We start from the raw sequence: 18,860 nt of genomic DNA, 5'->3' as shown, positions 1-18,860 counted from the left end.
TGAGAGGGGACGTGATAGCAGTTTTCAGGTATCTAAAAGGGTGTCATAAGGAGGAGGGAGAAAACTTGTTCATCTTAGCCTCTAAGGATAGAACTAGAAGCAATGGGCTTAAACTGCAGCAAGGGAGGTTTAGGTTGGACATTAGGAAAAAGTTCCTAACTGTTAGGGTGGTTAAACACTGGAATAAATTGCTTAGGGAGGTTGTGAAATATCCATCTCTGGAGATATTTAAGAGTAGGTTAGATAAATGTCTATCAGGGATGGTCTAGACAGTATTTGGCCCTGCTATGAGGGCAGGGGACTGGACTCGATGACCTCTCAAGGTCCCTTCCAGTCCTTGAATCTATGGATAGAAAAATTCCATACTTGACTAAAAACAGTGTAGCAGTAGGAATATACTACTGAGCACTTGACCAGGATGGTATCCATGATTGTGAAATGCCAAGGGAGGTTAGAGAGGCTACAAAAGCAGAAAGTACGATAATAATGGGTGACTTCAACTTTCCTTCTATTGAGTGGGTAAATGTCACCTCAGGACATGATGCAGATAAAATTTCTAGACACCATAAATGAGTGTTTCTTGGTGCAGTTAGTCCTGGAACCCACAAAGGGAGAGGCAATTCTTGATTTACACCTAAATGGAGCACAGGATCTGATCCGTATAGCTGAACTGCTTAGTAATAGTGACCATAATGTAATTAAATGTAATATCCTTGGAGGGGTGATAATACAAAAAAACCTGCCACAATAACATTTAATTTTAAAAAGGGAAACTACACAAAAATGAGTATGCTCCTTATATGGAAATTAAAAGGCATTGCCACAAGGGCTAAAAGCCTGCAGGCAGCATGCTGGACTACTTAAAAACACCCTAAGAGAGGCTCAGACTAAATGTATACCACAAATCAGAAAAGACAGTAAGAGGACCAAAAGAATGCCACCATGGTTAAGTAGCAGAGTAATGGAGGCCAGTGGAGGCAAAAATTTGCAAGTCAAATCCTAGTAAGGATAATAGGAAGGAGCATAAACTTTGTTAGGTTAAGTGTAAAAGTATAAAAATGCAATCCAGAGAAGCAACTTACTCTAAAGATATAAAAACTAACAAGAATATTTTTAAGTAGGCCGAACAGGCAGCCAGGCCACTGGATGACAAAGGTGTTAAAGGAGCACTCCTGGAAGACAAGGTCATTGCAGAGAATCTAAATGTAAACTTTGCATCAGTCTTCACTGCAGATGATGTGCAGGAGATACTCACATCAGAGCTATCCTTTTGGGGTGACAAATCTGAAGTACTATCCCATACTTATCTGTGAATAGAAGAAGTTTTAGAACAAATTGCTAAATGTAACAAGTCACCAGGACCCAATGTTTATTCACCCAAGAGTTCTGAGGCAACTCAAATATAAGACTGCAGAACTACTAACGTAGTACATAACCTATTGCTGAAATCAACTTCTATACAAGATGACTGGAACTTAGGTAAGGTAACACGGATTTTTTTTTTTTTAAGGGCTCCAGTGTCAGTCCTGACAATTGTAGGCTAGCACACCTACCTTCAGTATCAGACAAATTGGTAGAAACTGTGCTAAAGAAAAGAATGATCAGACCCATAGATAAATACGATTTAGTTGGGAAGTGTCAACCTGGCTTTTATAAAGGGAAATCATGCCTCACCAATCTCCTAGAATTCTTTGAAGGGGTCAACAAGCATGTGAACAAGGGTGATCCAGTTGATATAGTGTACTTGGATTTTCAGAAAGTGTGTGACAAGGTTCTTCACCAAAGGCTCATAAGGAAACTAAGTCGTCGTGGGCCAAGAGGGAAGGTCTTTTCATGGATCAGTAACTGGCTGAAAGATGATAAACTAAGGATAGGAATAAATGGTCAATTTTCACAATGGAGAGAAGTAAACAGTGGGGTTTCCCAAGGATCTGTACTGGGACCTGTGCTGTTCAGCATATTCCCTAATGATTGGGAAAAGGGGGTGAACAGTGAGGCGGCAAAGTTTGCAGATGATACAGAACTATTCAAGATAGTTAAGTCCAAAGCAGACTGTGAAGAGTTACAGGTGGATCTCAAAACTCGGTGACTGGGCAAGAAAATGGCAGATAAAATTCAATGTTGATAAGGACAAAGTATGCACAATGGAGAAAAAATAATTCCAACTATAGTAATATATAATATAAAATGATGGGTTAGCTTTTACCACTCGAGAAAGATCTTGGAGTCACTGTGGATAGTTCTCTGAAACCTTCAATCAATGTGCAGCAGCGGTCAAAAGGGCTAACAGTAGGGTTGGAACTATTAGGAAAGGGATAGATAATATGATGGAAAATATCATAATACTACTATATAAATCCATGGTGAGCCCACACCTGCAATGCTGTGTCCAGTTCTGATTGCCCCATCTCAAAAAGGATATAGTAGAACTGGAAAAGGTTGAGAGAAGGGCCACAAAAATGGTCAAGGCTATGGAATGGCTTTTGTCTGAGGAGAGACTAAAAAGATTAGGTTTGTTCAGCTTAGAAAATAGATAACTAAGGCGGGGGGGGGATATGATAGAGGTCTATAAATGGTGTGGAGAAAGTGAATAGAGAAGTATTATTTACCCTTTCTCACAATATGCAAACCAAGGATCACCCAATGAAATTAATAGGCAGCATGTTTAATACAAACACGAGGAAATGTTTTTTCACACAATGCACAATTAGCTGGTGGAACTCATGGCCATGGATGTTGTGATGGCCAAAAGTATAGCTGGGTTAGAAAAAGAACTAGACAAGTTCATTGCTGATAGGGCCATTAATGTCTATTAGCCAAGATGGTCAGGGATTCATCCCCATGCTTGAGGTGACCCTAAACTTCCGGCTGACAGAAGCCAGAACTGAAAGATGGGTGGATCAGTCCAAAATTGCCCTGTTGTGTACACTCTCCCTGAAGCTTTGGTGCTGGCTACTGTTGGAGATGGGATACTGGGCTAGATAGACCATTCAGTCTGACCAGTATGGCATCTCCTATGTTCTTATGAGGAACATAGGTTAGTAGAACGAAGTTATCTAGTTTGGGATTTAGCTTGGAAGCCAAAGGAAACATTCCTACTGTGGTGAAAAGTGCAACATGACCACAAACAGGCAGGAACTTAGCTTTGGGTCTCTTCCAAAATACGGCACCTTTAGTAGGACAAGTCCCTCTAAAGATGTATTGAATTTTAGTACTCGGGATGGAGGAGTGCCACCTACTCAATTGTCACTTGCACTCCAATTCCTGATGCAGTGTGATCACAAGAGGAGGAATGACTTGTCCCGTTGTTCCAGTTGTTAACTGGATTTGACATGTTCTTAAATCTTGTAATTTGCCTTAGTATTTATTTTATAACTAGTCAGGTGATGCACATATAAATCAGAGTAATGTACTTTTGTACAGTACCTGGGGGTACTAGAGAAGCGTAGTTTCAGCACCAATCCAAGAAATCAAGCTGCAGTGGAGGAGTTGGACTGTTTTTTCTGAGAATCCAGCCAGCATAAGAACTATGGTCTTATTGTCAGAAAACAACCTCTTGTCTGCAGATTTTTTTTTTTTTTGCTCATTAAAATGAATGTGGTTGGAACAGGATCTTGCAAGGCCAGCTCAGCTGAAAGCTCGCATAGTTGGGCCTCAGGAACTGGTCCCATTAGTGATTCTGTATTTAGCAAGCTCGGTTTAAATGAGTCTCCCCCTGAAAAGTTGTGGGAATGCAGCCCAGTGATGTGGTGAGTAAGCAGATAATTGGGAATTTGGTAAGCGAAGAGACACAGGAGTGGTTGGGAATGTGCATGGATGCACTGACACCAATAATGTTTGTCCAGATCTGATTGGAGGGCTGAGAAGCGAACTTGTTCTCTTCTGGCAGAGATGTACCCGTGAGAGGAAAGTGCATGTCTATGAACCGTGGCATAAGTACCAGCCAGGCAGTTGTATTGCAGATATTTTTGGCCGTCATACAAAGAGAAGGGAAATCTTGAGAAGCAGCATATTCAGATCCACCAAACTGCTGAGCATTAAGCTATTACTGGCCACTTCAGTCTTGAGAGCTGCCTGGATGAGAACATTGTTATTCATGTAGTGTTTGTATTAAAATAGTGTTTTAGAGGCCCAAACCAAGAACAGAGCCATCCGGAAGATGACCTCGCCATAGCTAAAGCTGTAACAATTTTACCATTATGATCTGTTTCCCTCCTGCCCTAATTTTGCGTGCCAAACGGGTCTGCCTGAAATTTCTCATGCAATAGTATATCTCAAACGGTGTGGCCTGTATGCTCAAATTTGTTTTATTCTTCTGTTGTAGGTGAGAGCTAGTGTTTCAGCTAGCACAGAGTGCAGAGGAGAAGTCTCTCTCAGCAATGGGGCAAGTGAACAGGTCGGAGTTCTGGGCAGCTGTGCAGTGAAAGCCACTCCATATAATTCATTTTGTAAATAAGGCTTTAAAACCAGGCAGCTGGTTGCCATCTCCTTTTTTAGCTAGTTAGCTTTCAAATGTTTAGAGCCCTTTAAATGAGGCACTTTAGTGTCCACTTTTCTCATTGATATTGGAGCTGCAAATCTCAGCCTGTGCTCTCTAATCTATTAGAAGTCTCCGTAGTTTGCCGTGCTTTTCCCCAACAGGAGCTCTCTTGGGAAATTGGCCAAAGCGAACAAAGCTTCTCCAAAGTCAGCCAAGGAAACCACAGGTCTGAGGATATCGCTGCTTCTCCAGGCAGTGGCAGATTAGAATTTGTAATTGTATCTTCTGATCACTTATAAATCAGGAGTTGACAGACCTGGGTATATTTAAAAAAGCTGTTGTGTAAAGTTTCTCATTTTTTCCCCTCCCCCACCTAAATCATGGAAAATTAATTTGCACTCTTATCAGCATAAGGCATCCGTATCTTTGTAATGAAACAAATATAAATTAAAAATTAGAATATTTGACATTTTGTAGTGAAGACCTAATTTAGGATTTTGTGTACTTGATAGTCTATATCATACAATGCATATCTCAAGCCTGAGACTGCAGTCATTTTTCCATTTCATTAGCCAAACGAATTTTTTAGGAGATTGCCTAAAGTATTTTATTCCATATTTTATATGCTGTAAACAAATATTACTCTGGAAAAACAAATGGGTGAGGCCTTACTAAACTAGAAAGTTCACTAGCGTGACCAGACAGCAAGTATGAAAAATCAGGACGGGGGTGGGAAGTAATAGGTGCCTATATAAGAAAACGCCCCAAATATCGAGACTGTCGCTATAAACTAGGGGCATCTGGTCACCCTAAAGTTCACTCTCTTTGGTCTGTATGGTTTGTTTTTGTATGAAAATAGATTTTGCTTTAATAAAGGAACAGGATTGGATAAGTCAAGAGTTGGTAATGATATATGGAATCTTTCACATCTAGGATGAATGATCTAGTGATTAGGGTGCTAGCCTGAGACTTGAGACCCACGTTCAGTTCCCTGCTTCACCATAAACTTCCTGTATGATCTTGGGCAGATCATTTCATTTCTCTTCCCTAATTCCCCATCTATAAAATGGGGATATTATTAATTCCTTGCCTCACAGGACTATTGAGAGACACTCAGATAGTAAAGGGATGGACGCCACACAAGTACTATAGGTAGATCTAGGTTGTGATGGGATGTATCCCCAAGGTGAAGCCGGGAAGCTGTTGGAACCGCTGTGCTCCCCTAACTATTCTGCTGGGTTGGCCTCTCCCCTGCTCTGCTGGCGAGACACAGCCAGTCCCTCTGGGTCCTGTTATCACCCGACATGACAGCAGGTGGCACCACACACCCCACTAAGTTACCTGAGTGCTTTACCTAAGCCACTCATGGACCAACAATGGAGGCACCAGCCAATTTCCCAGCTCCCCAGCATTGCACGCCTATTGGAGCATAAACACAGAATTAGACCATCTTGCACTGCACTGGTATCTGTACAGTGCAAACTCATTAATTAGTCTGTTCCCCCCTCGCTGTGGGGAAGATATGCCCCAGCCTTTGTTAACAGGGCTAAGATTCCCAAACACTTCGCTCAAAACCACCCTAGTTAAGATAAAACATAAAACAGGTTTATTAACTATAGAAAGATAGATTTTAAATGATTATAAGTGATAGCAGACAGATCAAAGCAGGTTACCTAGGAAATCAAACAATCGCACTCTAAGTCTCATACAAACTGGATAGGATTTGAATCAGCAATATCTCACCCTGACTGATGGTACAAGCAGGCTCACAGAGTCTTGATGTGCAGGCTGCATCTGCTTTTCAGCCTGGGTTCCCCTCAAAGTCCTTTGTCTTCCATAGGTTCTTTCAGGTATTGAGTTGTGGGGGAGTGAAGACCAATCAAGATGTCACTCCCTGTCTTTTATAGTTTCTTCCAGTTTGCTGGAAAGTCTATAAATGTGGAAGGGGGGGGAGGAAGGAAGGGGTCCACTTCCATTGGCCAAACATTCTCCATTGTCTCGGTGCCACCTGGGAGGAGGCTTCCTTATGCAGAGTTCCTGTGTTAGTAGATTCTTCCCTTGATGGGTGTTGATGACAGAAATTAACACTGTCTGGCTACTCCATTGTTGTACCTGAAAGGCTGGTTTGGGGTATTTCCAGCTTCACGTCATACTTTAGTAACTCCCACATAGCAAGATTTCATAACTTCACATACAATGATAGCACATACAATCCAACAAGATATTAATGTTTAGCAGATCAAGACTTTTAGAATGATACCTCACAAGGCATACTTTGTACAAAACCTCTCATAATTACATCACCATGGTAAATATGGGGTGCTTTGGGGTGCAGAGTGCCATATAGGTTACAGCTTCAAATCCAGTGGGAGTTTGTGAAAGCTATCACCAAGTGATGGCTGACAGGTGCCCTAGGTGCAATGAGATGGTGGGGCTTCAGTTCAGTTCCTATTGCAAAAACAGCATCAAAAGGAGTGGAAGGATTATGTTATGGTTAAGGGCTGGGACTTGAGAGATTTGTTCCTGATTCGGCAGCAGACTTCCTGAGTGACCCTTGGCAAATATTTAATGTGTTGATACTTCAGTTTCCCAGTCTGTAAAATGAGGCTGATAATACTTTCCTATATCGTATGGGTATTGTGAGTCTAACTTCATTAGGTTGGTGTGATGCCCATACACTGTAGTTGTGAAAAGCATAGAAAAGCCTATAAATCAATACAACTGGTACCCTTCTTGGCACAGAGGCTACAGACTAAATAAAGACTGAACTAGAGTTCACAAAGACTCTTAGAGTTCATCCCTCCATATCACAGATAGGGCTTTTCAGGGAAGGTTTTCACTGCTGTTACACCGTGGGTTCCATTAACTAGCCAGCTAAGTCCCCTTCATTTGCCACATTGTATTTCTAGCAGAGAAATAAAGATGGAGAGCAAACCAAGACACGTAGCTGTTATTTTGTTTGACTTAAATGTTTTCACAGCCGCTTAAATGGAGAGCTTAAGCACTATAACCTAATGTACCAAAGTGGCATGCACCTGTAAGAGGCTGTAACTTAGTGTTCGTTCTTGTTGAGTAGATTCTGCTGCTTGTAAGATGTTTGGAACAGAAATACCATGAGTTGGCCAAGAACAATCCAGCAGGATCCCAACTCCAGCCAACCTTTTCCAATTAGCAGTGGAATGTGACAATGTTTTCCATGCCCACTTAGGTTGGGTTTTAAGGTCAGATTAGCTCTGTCAGGCTATTTGTGTAGCTCAAAATCTGTGTTTATACAGCAGGTCGCTCCCTCGCTTCCCTTCTTGAGATGTAATAGTAGTGCCACTGCTGATGCATCAGAAATTTAATGAGATGTGAAATTTCAAGCTCCTAGTGTTGGGGCAATTGTGTGTTTTATGAGCTTCTGAGACATGGCCTTGGAAGAGGTCCTGTGTACCAAGTTCTGCCTGCAGTCAGTTGCATGAGCACAGTTACTCTTGAATTCGGTGGGGTTTGTGCAGGTGTCTTCAAGGGCATCTTGGTCCTTTTGTGTGAGTTTGCCATTACTCTCGTCCAGTGCAGCACAGCCCCATCGTAAACACTTTAAGTATCTTTCGTTAGAGGTTCTCATAATACTGTACAAGCAGTAAAGATGTGATTTACCCCTTTGGTACAGAGCTGACTCGGGACACTAAAGGGGATTTGGGGCAGGAAGGAAATCAAATTTATCTGCACAATCCAGGGGTGAGCAAAAGGGCTAAATAGCCACATGGAGTGTGTGGAGGGGGTGGAGGATGGGGAGAGGTGTTTTAAATAACTTACTTTATGGTGAAGTATAGGAGTAGAGACATGGCCTAAAAGTGAAGTCCATGTCAAGCTGGGTTAGTGCATAACGTGCAGTCAGTCTCTATGCAGGACTCCCCTTGACATCAGAGGGAGTTTGATCAAGCAAGGGGTTATCTTCTGGACAGGGCTTAAATTCTCAGAGTATTTCCCAGAGCCCCCACCCCCATTCCTCATGGGAGGTGTCTAGAGGCTTGGGGGCCCCCTGAAACCAGCTTGCAGCCCCCCCAGGGGACCCTGGACCCCCAGTTGGGAACTGTAACACCATCAGACAGGAGTCAAGTTTTTAAAATATTTACCGGTGCTCTGCTCCAGTAAGCTCCAGCTGAATTTAAGCCCTGCTTCTGGGCGTGACAGCCTTTTAACCTGTGTGCTCATAGGGGAAAATAAGCCATTATTCCTTGTGCAAGTTCTGTTTTTCTTCCGATTGCCACCTGTTTCTCCCTCCTCTTTACGTCTTTAAATCAGTCCCAAGGTGGTTCCTACCAGCCCTTAAAAGCCTGATATGTAAAACTGTGATTACCCTGGCACCTGAATTGGAACTTTTGGTAAGAGACTTTTTTTTTTTTTTTTTTTAATGTAGCACCAGCTGCGTGCTAGACGCTTTACAGACAAGCGCCCAACCAGAGTCCTTGCTGTGAAGAGGTTACAATCTTAGTATTTTACTGGTGCCTGTTTAGTCTTGGTTTATTTTCCTTATCTGTATGTTAGAAGAACTCAGTGAGATCTTTCCCATATTAGGGAAGGCTGATGAGAGGAAGGATGGCCTTGTGGCTAAGGCACTGGACTATGACTCAGGAAGTCTGGGTTTCATTCACAGCTGTGCCACAGACTTGCTACATGATTTTGCACAAGCCACTTAATCTCCCTTTGCTTCTGTTTCCCATCTGTCTGGTGGAGGTAACCCTGCCCTTCCTGTCTTGTCGGTTTAGACTGTAAGGGAGTGTCTCCTACTATATGTATTTACAGTGACTAACACAATGAAGTCAGCTGAAGCCTCTAGGCAGTATTGCTGGAATTCAAATAATATTGGAAACCGTTTTAATTGCTACGTTGCTAAGATAATTTATGAAACACTTCTAGGATCCTGTCTGAAAACAGCATTTTTAAAAATGTTATTGCATCATTGAACAATACTGGAAACAAACATCCAAAACAGTTACAAAGAAAACACAGTATTTCAAAACACCGACCTTGTCTGTTGTTATCCCATTAGCCTCTGACTTGGTTTATTTAATTTGCCTTTTTGTCACTTAGGATTTGTTCTTTGAGGGTTTTTTTTTATTTGAAATTTGTGATCTCATAATGTATTTACCAATTGTTTTTAGTCTAGTGCTTTTATAAACTGACAAACTAGTCCAAACTCTCGACTAGTGCAGCTCCATAAACTTCAAGAGAGATGTGTCCACTTTCACCAAAAGAGAATCTGGCCCTTAATCTCTCCCTCGTTTGAAGTTTGGAAACCATTTTTAGGGCCCAGAAGTCCCATGAGGGACGTGGCTGTGCAAAGAATTCCGGATCAGGCAATTCTGTTTCAGCTCGGAGAGAACTGTTTTGCTGAAACCCCCCTCTAAAAGCTAATTGCTTTTTTTTTTCAGTTGGAAGATGTGACTGAGGATGAATCACTTGAGTGCAATTCCCTGAATTTCCCCTGGAGGCTATTGCCGATGTTCTTTTCTCTTTCCCCCTCAGCTGGTGAATCGATACTTGTATTCGGGAAGTGCAGACAAGACGGTGAAGTGCTGGTTAGCAGACACTGGGGAGCAAGTCCAAACATACAAGACTCACAAACACAGCGTTAGCACTTTGAAATACCATGCAGGAATCTGTAAGTTGCCTTTCCCCACATTTTGTCTCATTTTCCCTGCTATTTATGGATGTTTTTCCTTTGATTAAAAGTGAATAATAAAGGTAACATTATAGTTGTGAGGAGTGAGATCATGTGAAATCTTCACTGACTCTTCCTCCTGCCCTAGTGCTACTAGATTGAGCACCAAAGTATGGCACTCACTCTACTGGGTGCCTTCACTTCTCCCAAGCAGAACATTAGTGCAGGTGCATGCAGCTGTTTCTACTCCCTGGCTGCAGCGGGATCCTGCTATTTCTGCACATCTCAAAGTATATCTGGATGGGTTGGAGACGTGGCTGGGTTCCATCCTCATGTGCACCAGCTAGCACTAGAGCATGCAGGGATAGCAAGATATTGGGTTTGTGTAATGCACAGTTTATTGTTCTCAAACTAAAAAGTATATTTGTGAAACTTGGCCTTTTCCAAAACATTCTGTCTACTTTGTCCTGAAAGCTAAAACTCCTATTCAGACACCCATACTCTCCCATACTGATTCCTGCAAATAACTAACGTCTTGTGCCTATGAACCCCATCAAGGCCTCGTTGTACTAGGCATTACTAACAATTAAGATAGTTCCTGCCTCAGAGAGTTTACAGTCTAGACTTCTGGCCATGTCCTCTCCCCTCTCTGAATCCCTTTGTTGGCTGTCTCTTCTAGCATGTCTCATTTATGCTTCTTGTTCTTGGCTTCGGGTTCATGTATAATGCTGATCCTAGATAGTCATCATCCTGAGCCTTTTTATGTATCATCCTCTGGCCTGATCTGCCAGTGATATAGCCATGGTGTGCTATTTGCCCAGTAAATGTCTCCATGCCTTCTTGCATACAGGCAACATGGAAGAAATGCCCTTCCTGAGCCAATCCACAAGGCCACTGCTCTCTTCTCTTCAGCTCCCTCTTCCACATCTGTCTCAACTATGACGTCTGCAAATAACTTTGTTGTAGGGTAATTTGGAACTAACTGTCCATCTCTATGGGTGGAAGGGTAGTTCAATGGCAGGTGAAATTCACTTTTGACAAATACAAGGTAATGCATGTTGGAAAGAATAATATGAACTGCTCAGACATACAGATCATGGGTAAATAGTGATTAGCTGACATGATACTGCATATGGTTTTCCTTGGTCCACAGTGGCTGGTTGGTCATGATCAGAATCAAGTAAGCTAACTTGATTTCATAGTTGTACTTGGGCACTTAAAAAGTGTTCCTGTAGACAAGCCCAGAGGCATGATACTGAACTATATACACTGCTGGTCTGATCACTACTATAACTCCTACTTCCTACTGGGGAGGAGGACAGGAGAGGTGAAGGGGTGGGAGGTCGTTCTTTGTTTAATGAGAGCATGAGAAAGACTAAAGTCTAAAAACAATTCCCGTTCTGTAGCTAAGCTGGGAAATCGATGGGCATTGGCTCACTTGAAAGATTACACACCAAGTTCAAATCAAACTTTCCAAGCTGCCACCCCAGTATTGCCAGATTTTGCACACTCTGCCGTCTTTCCTTTCATCCCCTTCTCTTTCCATAACACTCCACACTCTGGGACTAAGCAGTCAGCATTGATATATTTAGCCAGACCTGGGAGAAACATGGTGTTAGTGTGACAGAGGTGTTCACAGGGGTATTATTAGCTTTTAATATAACAATAAAAGCTAAAAGGTGTTGAAGAGAGACAGCTGACTTGTCCCATTTGGGAAATAGAACATCCAGTGGGCAATGAAGAACATTAAGGACCTGTTTGGGAAGAATAAACACACCATTTTAACCTTGTAAAAAAGAAACTTCCCCCTTACAACCAGTCATTTGTTTACAATATGATTTTATTACAGTAGCGCCTAGAGGCCCAGTGGAGATAAGAGCCTCACTGCGCTCAGCACTGTACACATACATAGTCCGAGACGCTGCCTGCTCCAGAGAGCTTACAGCTGAAAAAAGACAAGCCAGGCAAAGTATTTTTGCAGATGGAGAACAGAGGCAAGAAACAATTTGCCCAAGGTCACACAGAAAGTCCACAGCAGAGCTGGGACTTGAACCCATGTCTCCTGAAGGCCAGGCTAGCATCCTAGCCACACTACCAGGCATCTTCTCTTTACCTCTGTAACTAACACCACCACAGATTATTAAAACGAGATTTTTTTTCAGTGCAATTTATCTTTCACTGTTTGTGCTTGTTGTTTCTCTCTTACGTTTCTGGGCTTGGACAATGAAAATGAATTTAGTCAACTCAGATGTCTGTGCTGCAGTTTTTGTGTTGCAAAGATTGCCAGGGAATCTTGTTTAAGAACTGCTCCTTCCATTGAATTTTAACCCCTTCTTCTCCCCCCTCCCCCCCCCAAAAAGGGGTTTCTGTTGGGTTTGCAGGTAGGTTTGGATACAAATTTATTTATATACAATCTAAATGTTGGCCTGAACTTGATTTGACATTGCCCCTTTGAAGCTCTGATGTACAAGTTACCTCTTTAAATGCAAAATGACAGTTCACAGGGAAATAAAGGATACCTGTCAAAAAGCAAATCCTGAAAGAAAGAGAGAACTAAAATGTACTCGCTAAGAGCAATCCACTTGCTGATCCAGCCTGCCCTTGCTTAATTTGAGATCTGCAAAGCTTGTGCCACTAGATGTATAGTGACAGGTTGTTTGATGTACCAGTAAATAATACTGAACTACCACCTTTGTCCATTTCTTCTCTTTCAGTAGTCAATCAATGCCTTGTCATCTGTTTTGAGGGGTGAGGCGGCTGGAGACAGAATGTGAATCCTTGGATGCCCTTCTGTTTCACAAAACTTTCCACACTGGCAGTTTCTGATGAGGCATGAAATACAAGGATCACTGATTTCACCTATTTTCTATCTTAGTTCAGAAATGTCTGTCTATAGGAAAAGTCAACGAGCTGGGAATAGTTAAGAAAAGTTGTGCCATTAGAAGAGAATGTTCCCCAACAATTCAAGCTGGTTGGAATGTTCCTTACTCTGTGTATTAATAGCTAGTTGTTCATAGTCTGAAATGTTCAAAAATGTCTTGTGATTTTTGTGTGCCCAACCTGAAACTCCTTAAAGGTGCTGAGCATATACCCTCTGAAAATCAGGCCCCTTTAAAGTATCTCAGGTTGGGCACCCAAAATCACTAGTTGTGCTTGAATTTAAAATAACCTCCCATAGTTCCTATGGTATGTGGTGTACAATATAGACATGACAGGACATTTTCAGTCATTTCTATAAACTCCTATACTGTAATGGAATACCAACTCTAACCTGTGGCTTAAATCACTCAAAGGCTGTATTGCTTGCAAGGATCCTAAGCTACAAGAGTAAATTGAAAAAAGCTGCTCTTATGAAAGGAAATTTGTAGAGTTGCTTGAAGATGCATTTTCACTGCTGAAGAAAAAGGATTGTTTGATAGCTCTGCCCAGAGAAATCGTACCTGCTGATAGTAAGCTTTTTTGGTTGAAAAGCCCAGGCTTTATTCTAACAGTGGTAAAGCCGTGCTTCATATATTATGAGAGAAAGGGTTAGACTCGTACTTAATTACTGGGGTTTGCAGTTTCTCTTTCAAAATCAGAAGGGTATTCACCTCCGCTGCTTGATGCAACAGAAGAAACTAGTGAAGATACTACAGCAATGAATGGGCCCCTGGAACTGTACGGTGTTCAAAGATATTGAAAGCTTCGGGAAAATCTATGAAACCAAGGCTATCTTGTCTGCTCTAGAGACTGTCAAAGCATATGTATAGACAGGGAAACATACAGAGAGAAGGAAGGGAAACCTAAATGTGTGCAATGAACGTGGTCAGGTAGACTTAACATGAGAGGGAACCGTAGACTTGAGGAAGAGTTCAATACTTTGAAAAATGAGTGTTGTGTGTGGGGGAAACAAAGTCTAGAAGGAATTTAGGCCGAGTGTAATGAGTCTGTAGCATGGAACAGCAAATGTAGCCACAGAAGCAGCAACTGATTGCTTTACAAATAGAACAAATGTTTTTGAGTGGGGTATGTTTCAGGAGTAAAGCCAGTAGCTGGTTGGATGAACCTGAGTGGGCTGCATGGCAGCTTCTCCTGGAGGAAGATACCCACGTTAATAAAACAGGATCCTTTGTTTCATGTTGTGTTCAGCAACTTCTTCCTCCCAGTGGATTATGTATATTGGAATTCTGGACTAGATCCTCAGCTACAGTAAATCAAGGTAGCACCATTGAAGTCCAATGGAGCTCTGCTGACTCTCATCAGCTGAGGGTCTGGCCCCACATCATCTAACCCTGCTCAGAGCAAGCCTATATTTCATGGCAATTAAAACATCAGTGGCTACTGGTGCATTGTCTACACTACTCTGCTTTTGGAGCTCCAGATTTCTTGGCAATGGTGGGCAAGACCACAGAATCATAGAAATGTAGGACTGGAAGGGACCATGCATAGAGGCTGGCCAAGGTATTATCTGGGCCATCCCTGACAGGTGTTTATCCAACCTGTTCTTAAAGACCTCCAGTAATAGAGATTCTAGGTAATTTGTTCCAGTGCTTAACTACCCTTAAAGTTAGGAAGTTTTTCCTAATTTCTGACCTAAATCTCCCTTATTGCAATTTAAGCCCATTACTTCTTGTCCTGTCCTCAATGGTTAAGGAGAACAATTTACCATCCTTCTCTTCATAACAACCTTTTACATACCTGAAGACTGTTATGTCCCCCCTCTCAGTCTTCTCTGCTCCAGACTGAAAAAAAATAGGTTTGTTTAATCTTTCCTCATAGGTCATGTTTTCTAGCCCTTCAATCATTTTTGTTGCTCTCCTCTGGACTTTCTCCAATTTGGCCACATCTTTCCTGAAGAGTGGTGCCCAGAACTGGATGGAGTACTCCAGTTGAGGCCTTATCAGTGCTGAGTAGAGTGGAAGAATTACTTCTTGTGTCTTGCTTACAACCCTCCTGCTAATACATCCCAGAATGACCCTTCTCTCATTTACACAGGACTAAATTGGGAGCAACCTTACTGGTGTCCATGAAGCTAAACTGGTATGAGCAAGTGGAGAATCAGGCCCAGAAAGTGTTTTCCTCGAATAACTGATCCTTTATGATTAGTCACATGGCTATCCTCAAAAGGCCTCATTGCTCCTTTGTGTTAGTGTTTACAGGAAGTGGTGATGCCTGCGCTCGAGCTTTCAATTCAAAGACAGGCGTCCTGCAGAGGATCTTCCGAGGACACAAGTTCATCATCAACTGTATTCAGGTGAGAAGGGGACTGTACTTTGAAAAACTCAACGTCCAGATCAGCAAGTTTTAGTATAGATTTCTCCATATGTTCTGTGGAAACTGACATGGCCAGTTACCTGGGCACTAGAACACTTGGAATGCCATGTGCTATGACATGCAGTGCGGAATTGGGCCTTAAATGTAAAGGACTAAACCTCCTGTTTACTTCCAAGCTGCATTTTGATTGTGGTGACTCTGAAATGTGCAGTATGGGATTAAGTATGACCTTATTGTTCCAGATTCACAATGAATTATTGTACACAGCTTCCCACGATGGCACGCTAAGGATCTGGGACGTACAAGGAATCTGCAAGCGAAACAAGCCTCGCCTGAAGAAGGAGCGGTCTGTCCTGGGCAAGAGCTCTCAGAAGGGAAGTCTGTCTCGTCTTTTCAATAACAGAGTTGGCTGCACAGTGGAACAGGAGAATGGGGAACTTGAGGCTGTTGAACTAATGTGATTGCCCGGGACAAACTTTCTGTCAAAGAGGAAAAACTGAGCCATCTTCTGTGCCCTTGGGTGCAGATAAGCCAGACCTTGGAAAGAGGTGGGAAATGACATTGCCTAAAGTATTCAATCAAGAGTTCACATTCATGTGAATCATGAAACTGACTCTCTTCAGAATATTACTGATGTCTCACAGCAGCTCATAGTACATTGTAATGGAAAGTAAACTTGCGTGGATGACTTATTGACCAGGGGCAATATGGGGTCAGCCGTCATTGTGGAGAGCAGTCCATGAGATATGCCTTCCCCTATATTTTTGTTTGTAATTATAATTTGTATTTAAGACTCCTTTTCCCAGTTCCTTCCTGTACAGTGGTATTTGACCCCACTGCTGCCTCACCCTGGTCCCTGACAGGAGGAGCGGCAGGAATAAGTAATAAGCCAATAGGCTCCCTCCCCTTCTTATTGCGTGTTACAACACACTGCAATGGAGCAGAATGTGCAAGCGAAAGCTGCCTTGCAGGATGACTCTGAATTGAATTTTCTCAGCTCCCTTTAGGGTTATAATGTCCTTGCCTCTCACTGATCCGAATGTAGTAGAGCTTGGCTGAGGCACACAGATGCCTGAAGTCTCTTTGATGCTTGAGCTTAGAGCAACAGAGCAGAGATTTAAATGGGCTTTGAAAAAACCCAACAAATGACCAACCTGAACTTCAGGCCTGTTCCTCCGCATGCAGCGTGAGTGGGAGAGCAGGTTGGCAGTGAGTTCTCCTGAGGGGTGGGGGAGGGAGGGCGAGGGACTTGTTTCTTTGTTGTGGACATTGGAAAGCAGGACAACAGGCTTCATGTAAGGATGCTGGTTCTGAAGGATGTGATGGAGGGGGGTTGAGTGAATGCAGCCACCCAGTATCTCTCTGGCTTCGCTGCTGGGCCTGGGCTCCTTTCACATCTCATGAACCCATCAGCGGTGCTGCACATTCCATGACAGGTGACATAGGAGCCAGACAAAATCTAGAGAGTGCCTGGAGACCATATGGGCTTTGAAATGAAGAGCATGTTACCATGGAAGAAGGTGGGTACCTGTTGGAAGGAAGGTGGTGATGTGTAAAGATCTAGAGTGAAATTGTTAGAGATCACCTAGGTGTGCCTGAAGGAAAGGGGGGTTTGGATAAGCATCTGAATCAATGGTTCTCAACCTGTTTATGTGGCCCACAGTGTGTTACGTGGGCCGCAAGTTGAGAACCACAGTCCCCCCCCCCCCCCCCCCAGCCGCCCACAGTCCCCTATGCCCAGCGTGGGCCAGGAGCCGATCCCTGGGTGTGGGCTGGGCAGCAGCTGGACCCAGACCCTGCCATGTGGGGCTGCATAGCAGCTGGGACCCGAGTGCCGCGGCATGGGGTCAGGCAGCTGGAAGCCCTGGTACTGGGCCAGGAGCTGAGCGCCCGGTGCGGCTGGCAGCCAGGACCCAAGAAGGGGGGCCAAGAGCAGAGCCCCACCTGAAACCTGGGGGTGCTGCAGCACCCTGGCAAATCCCTAGTTCCCAGTGCCCCCCATCCCCTCACTGCCCAGAGCCCCCTCCACAAACCTACTCACAGACCCACTCTCCCACCCCGTCCCCCGGAGGCACTCACCTGCCCCCTGCTGGCAGGAGCACTCAGCAGTCTGCATGACTCAGTCTTCCCCTCAGCCAGCCCTGCCCCCGCCAGACCAGAACGGCACATTTTGAATTTTTTTTTAGCACACAGTTGGGCTGCAGCTGTGTGCTAATTGGGCCACAGGTTGAGAACCGTTGATCTAAATTTAGGGGTGTCGCACTCATCTCTTCCAAGTTCACTGCTCCTTGATAATCACTGAGCCATAAATACTCGTGTCATTTTTTTTTGTAGATACAACACACGTTGTAGATTCAATGAAACAGATACTTAACCATGTGTTTTTATTTTTGTGGCTTTATTTATTCTGTATTGTGGCAGATAAATGCTGTAATACTCTGTGAGTGGGTAATAAACACATGGCATCTATAGATGAAACTGAAGCCTTTATTTGTAATTTCTTGCTGCATACATAGGATTGGCTGCAGACAAATGGCAGTCAGAAAGGGAGGGGAAGGGGAGAAGCAGAGGGAAAAAAATCATGTGAACTTTACAAACATGCCCTCACTTTCCCCTCTTAGATGGGCTGGAGTCAAGTCTGTTACTGGTCCCTAAATTCTTCTGTCCCGCCTGCTGCAGTTGTATGACTGCCAACGTCTCAACTCTTTAAGCTGCTGAATTTGACTGACAAAGCCACAAAATACACTGCTGCCTTGGGACAAGTATGCAATCCTGGGAGCCAGGACACCCTGGTTTCACCTCTTGGCTCTCACTAGCTGTTGCACTTCACAACTCTTATTAGTGAGCGAGGTATCTCATCCTTCTCTCCCCTGAGACAGGAGAATGGTACGTCCTCTGTTTTACAAATAAAGTCTCGGCTGGCAAAGTTGGGAACAGACCCTAGCTCTTTGGTAGTGCAGTGCCTGCCACCTCTCAGTCACACTGCCTGTAAGGCTTGGCTCAACCTAACCGTTAGCATGCTCTCCTCCCAATGCACCGTATCGAACCAAGGCAGCCTTGCTCCTACAATTCTAATACTTTCTAGCAGATAGGTGTGTAAACTGGGGCAAAGTCTGTGCCATACTGAACCCCTCACATAGTGCCTGGTCCACAAGGATAACAGCCTACATTGCTATCAGTTGTTCCTGTAGTGCAGGCAGTAGAGATGGCTACTGGGGATCAGAAGGTCTTGGGTCAAAGCCTGTTGCCTCACCCTGTGGGAAAGGCAGCATGTGCTCATATGGTAAGGGTTGTCCTAGAAGTATTTAAACAAGCTGCCACAGGCCTATCTTTTTTTCTCTCTCTTATAAATGAAGTGGTGAAATTCTGTCCTTGCCCAATGACAGGCTCAGCACAGCTATACTCAAGATTTCAAGGGCCCACCAGATCACTTAGTCTGACCCTGTGTATATCACTGGCCCACGCCATCCGGGACCAGCC

At 43.5% G+C, this 18,860-nt stretch overlaps 1 protein-coding gene across 4 annotated transcripts in view; it reads left to right on the top strand.

Annotated features, from left to right (window-relative positions):
* WDR86 (WD repeat domain 86) overlaps positions 1-17,858 on the top strand; it is a 32,680-nt gene extending 14,822 nt beyond the window's left edge. Inside the window, exons 5-7 of one of the 4 annotated variants that reach the window (XM_034759953.1) lie at positions 9,992-10,127; positions 15,257-15,360; positions 15,623-17,858. In XM_034759953.1, the coding sequence (XP_034615844.1) occupies positions 9,992-10,127; positions 15,257-15,360; positions 15,623-15,841 (459 nt within the window). In that variant the 3' untranslated portion in view covers positions 15,842-17,858. Of the gene's footprint in view, positions 1-4,324; positions 6,350-9,991; positions 10,128-15,256; positions 15,361-15,622 lie in introns of those variants that run through there. The other 3 variants (XM_034759954.1, XM_034759955.1, XM_034759956.1) reach the window with 3 other exon arrangements.
* Positions 17,859-18,860: the final 1,002 nt, after the last annotated feature.

This window comes from Trachemys scripta, chromosome 2 (genome assembly GCF_013100865.1).
Source record: "Trachemys scripta elegans isolate TJP31775 chromosome 2, CAS_Tse_1.0, whole genome shotgun sequence".
NCBI classification, from domain to species: Eukaryota; Metazoa; Chordata; order Testudines; family Emydidae; genus Trachemys; species Trachemys scripta.
Note: the sequence above shows the minus strand (reverse complement) of the source record. Positions and strands in the feature narration are given on the sequence as shown.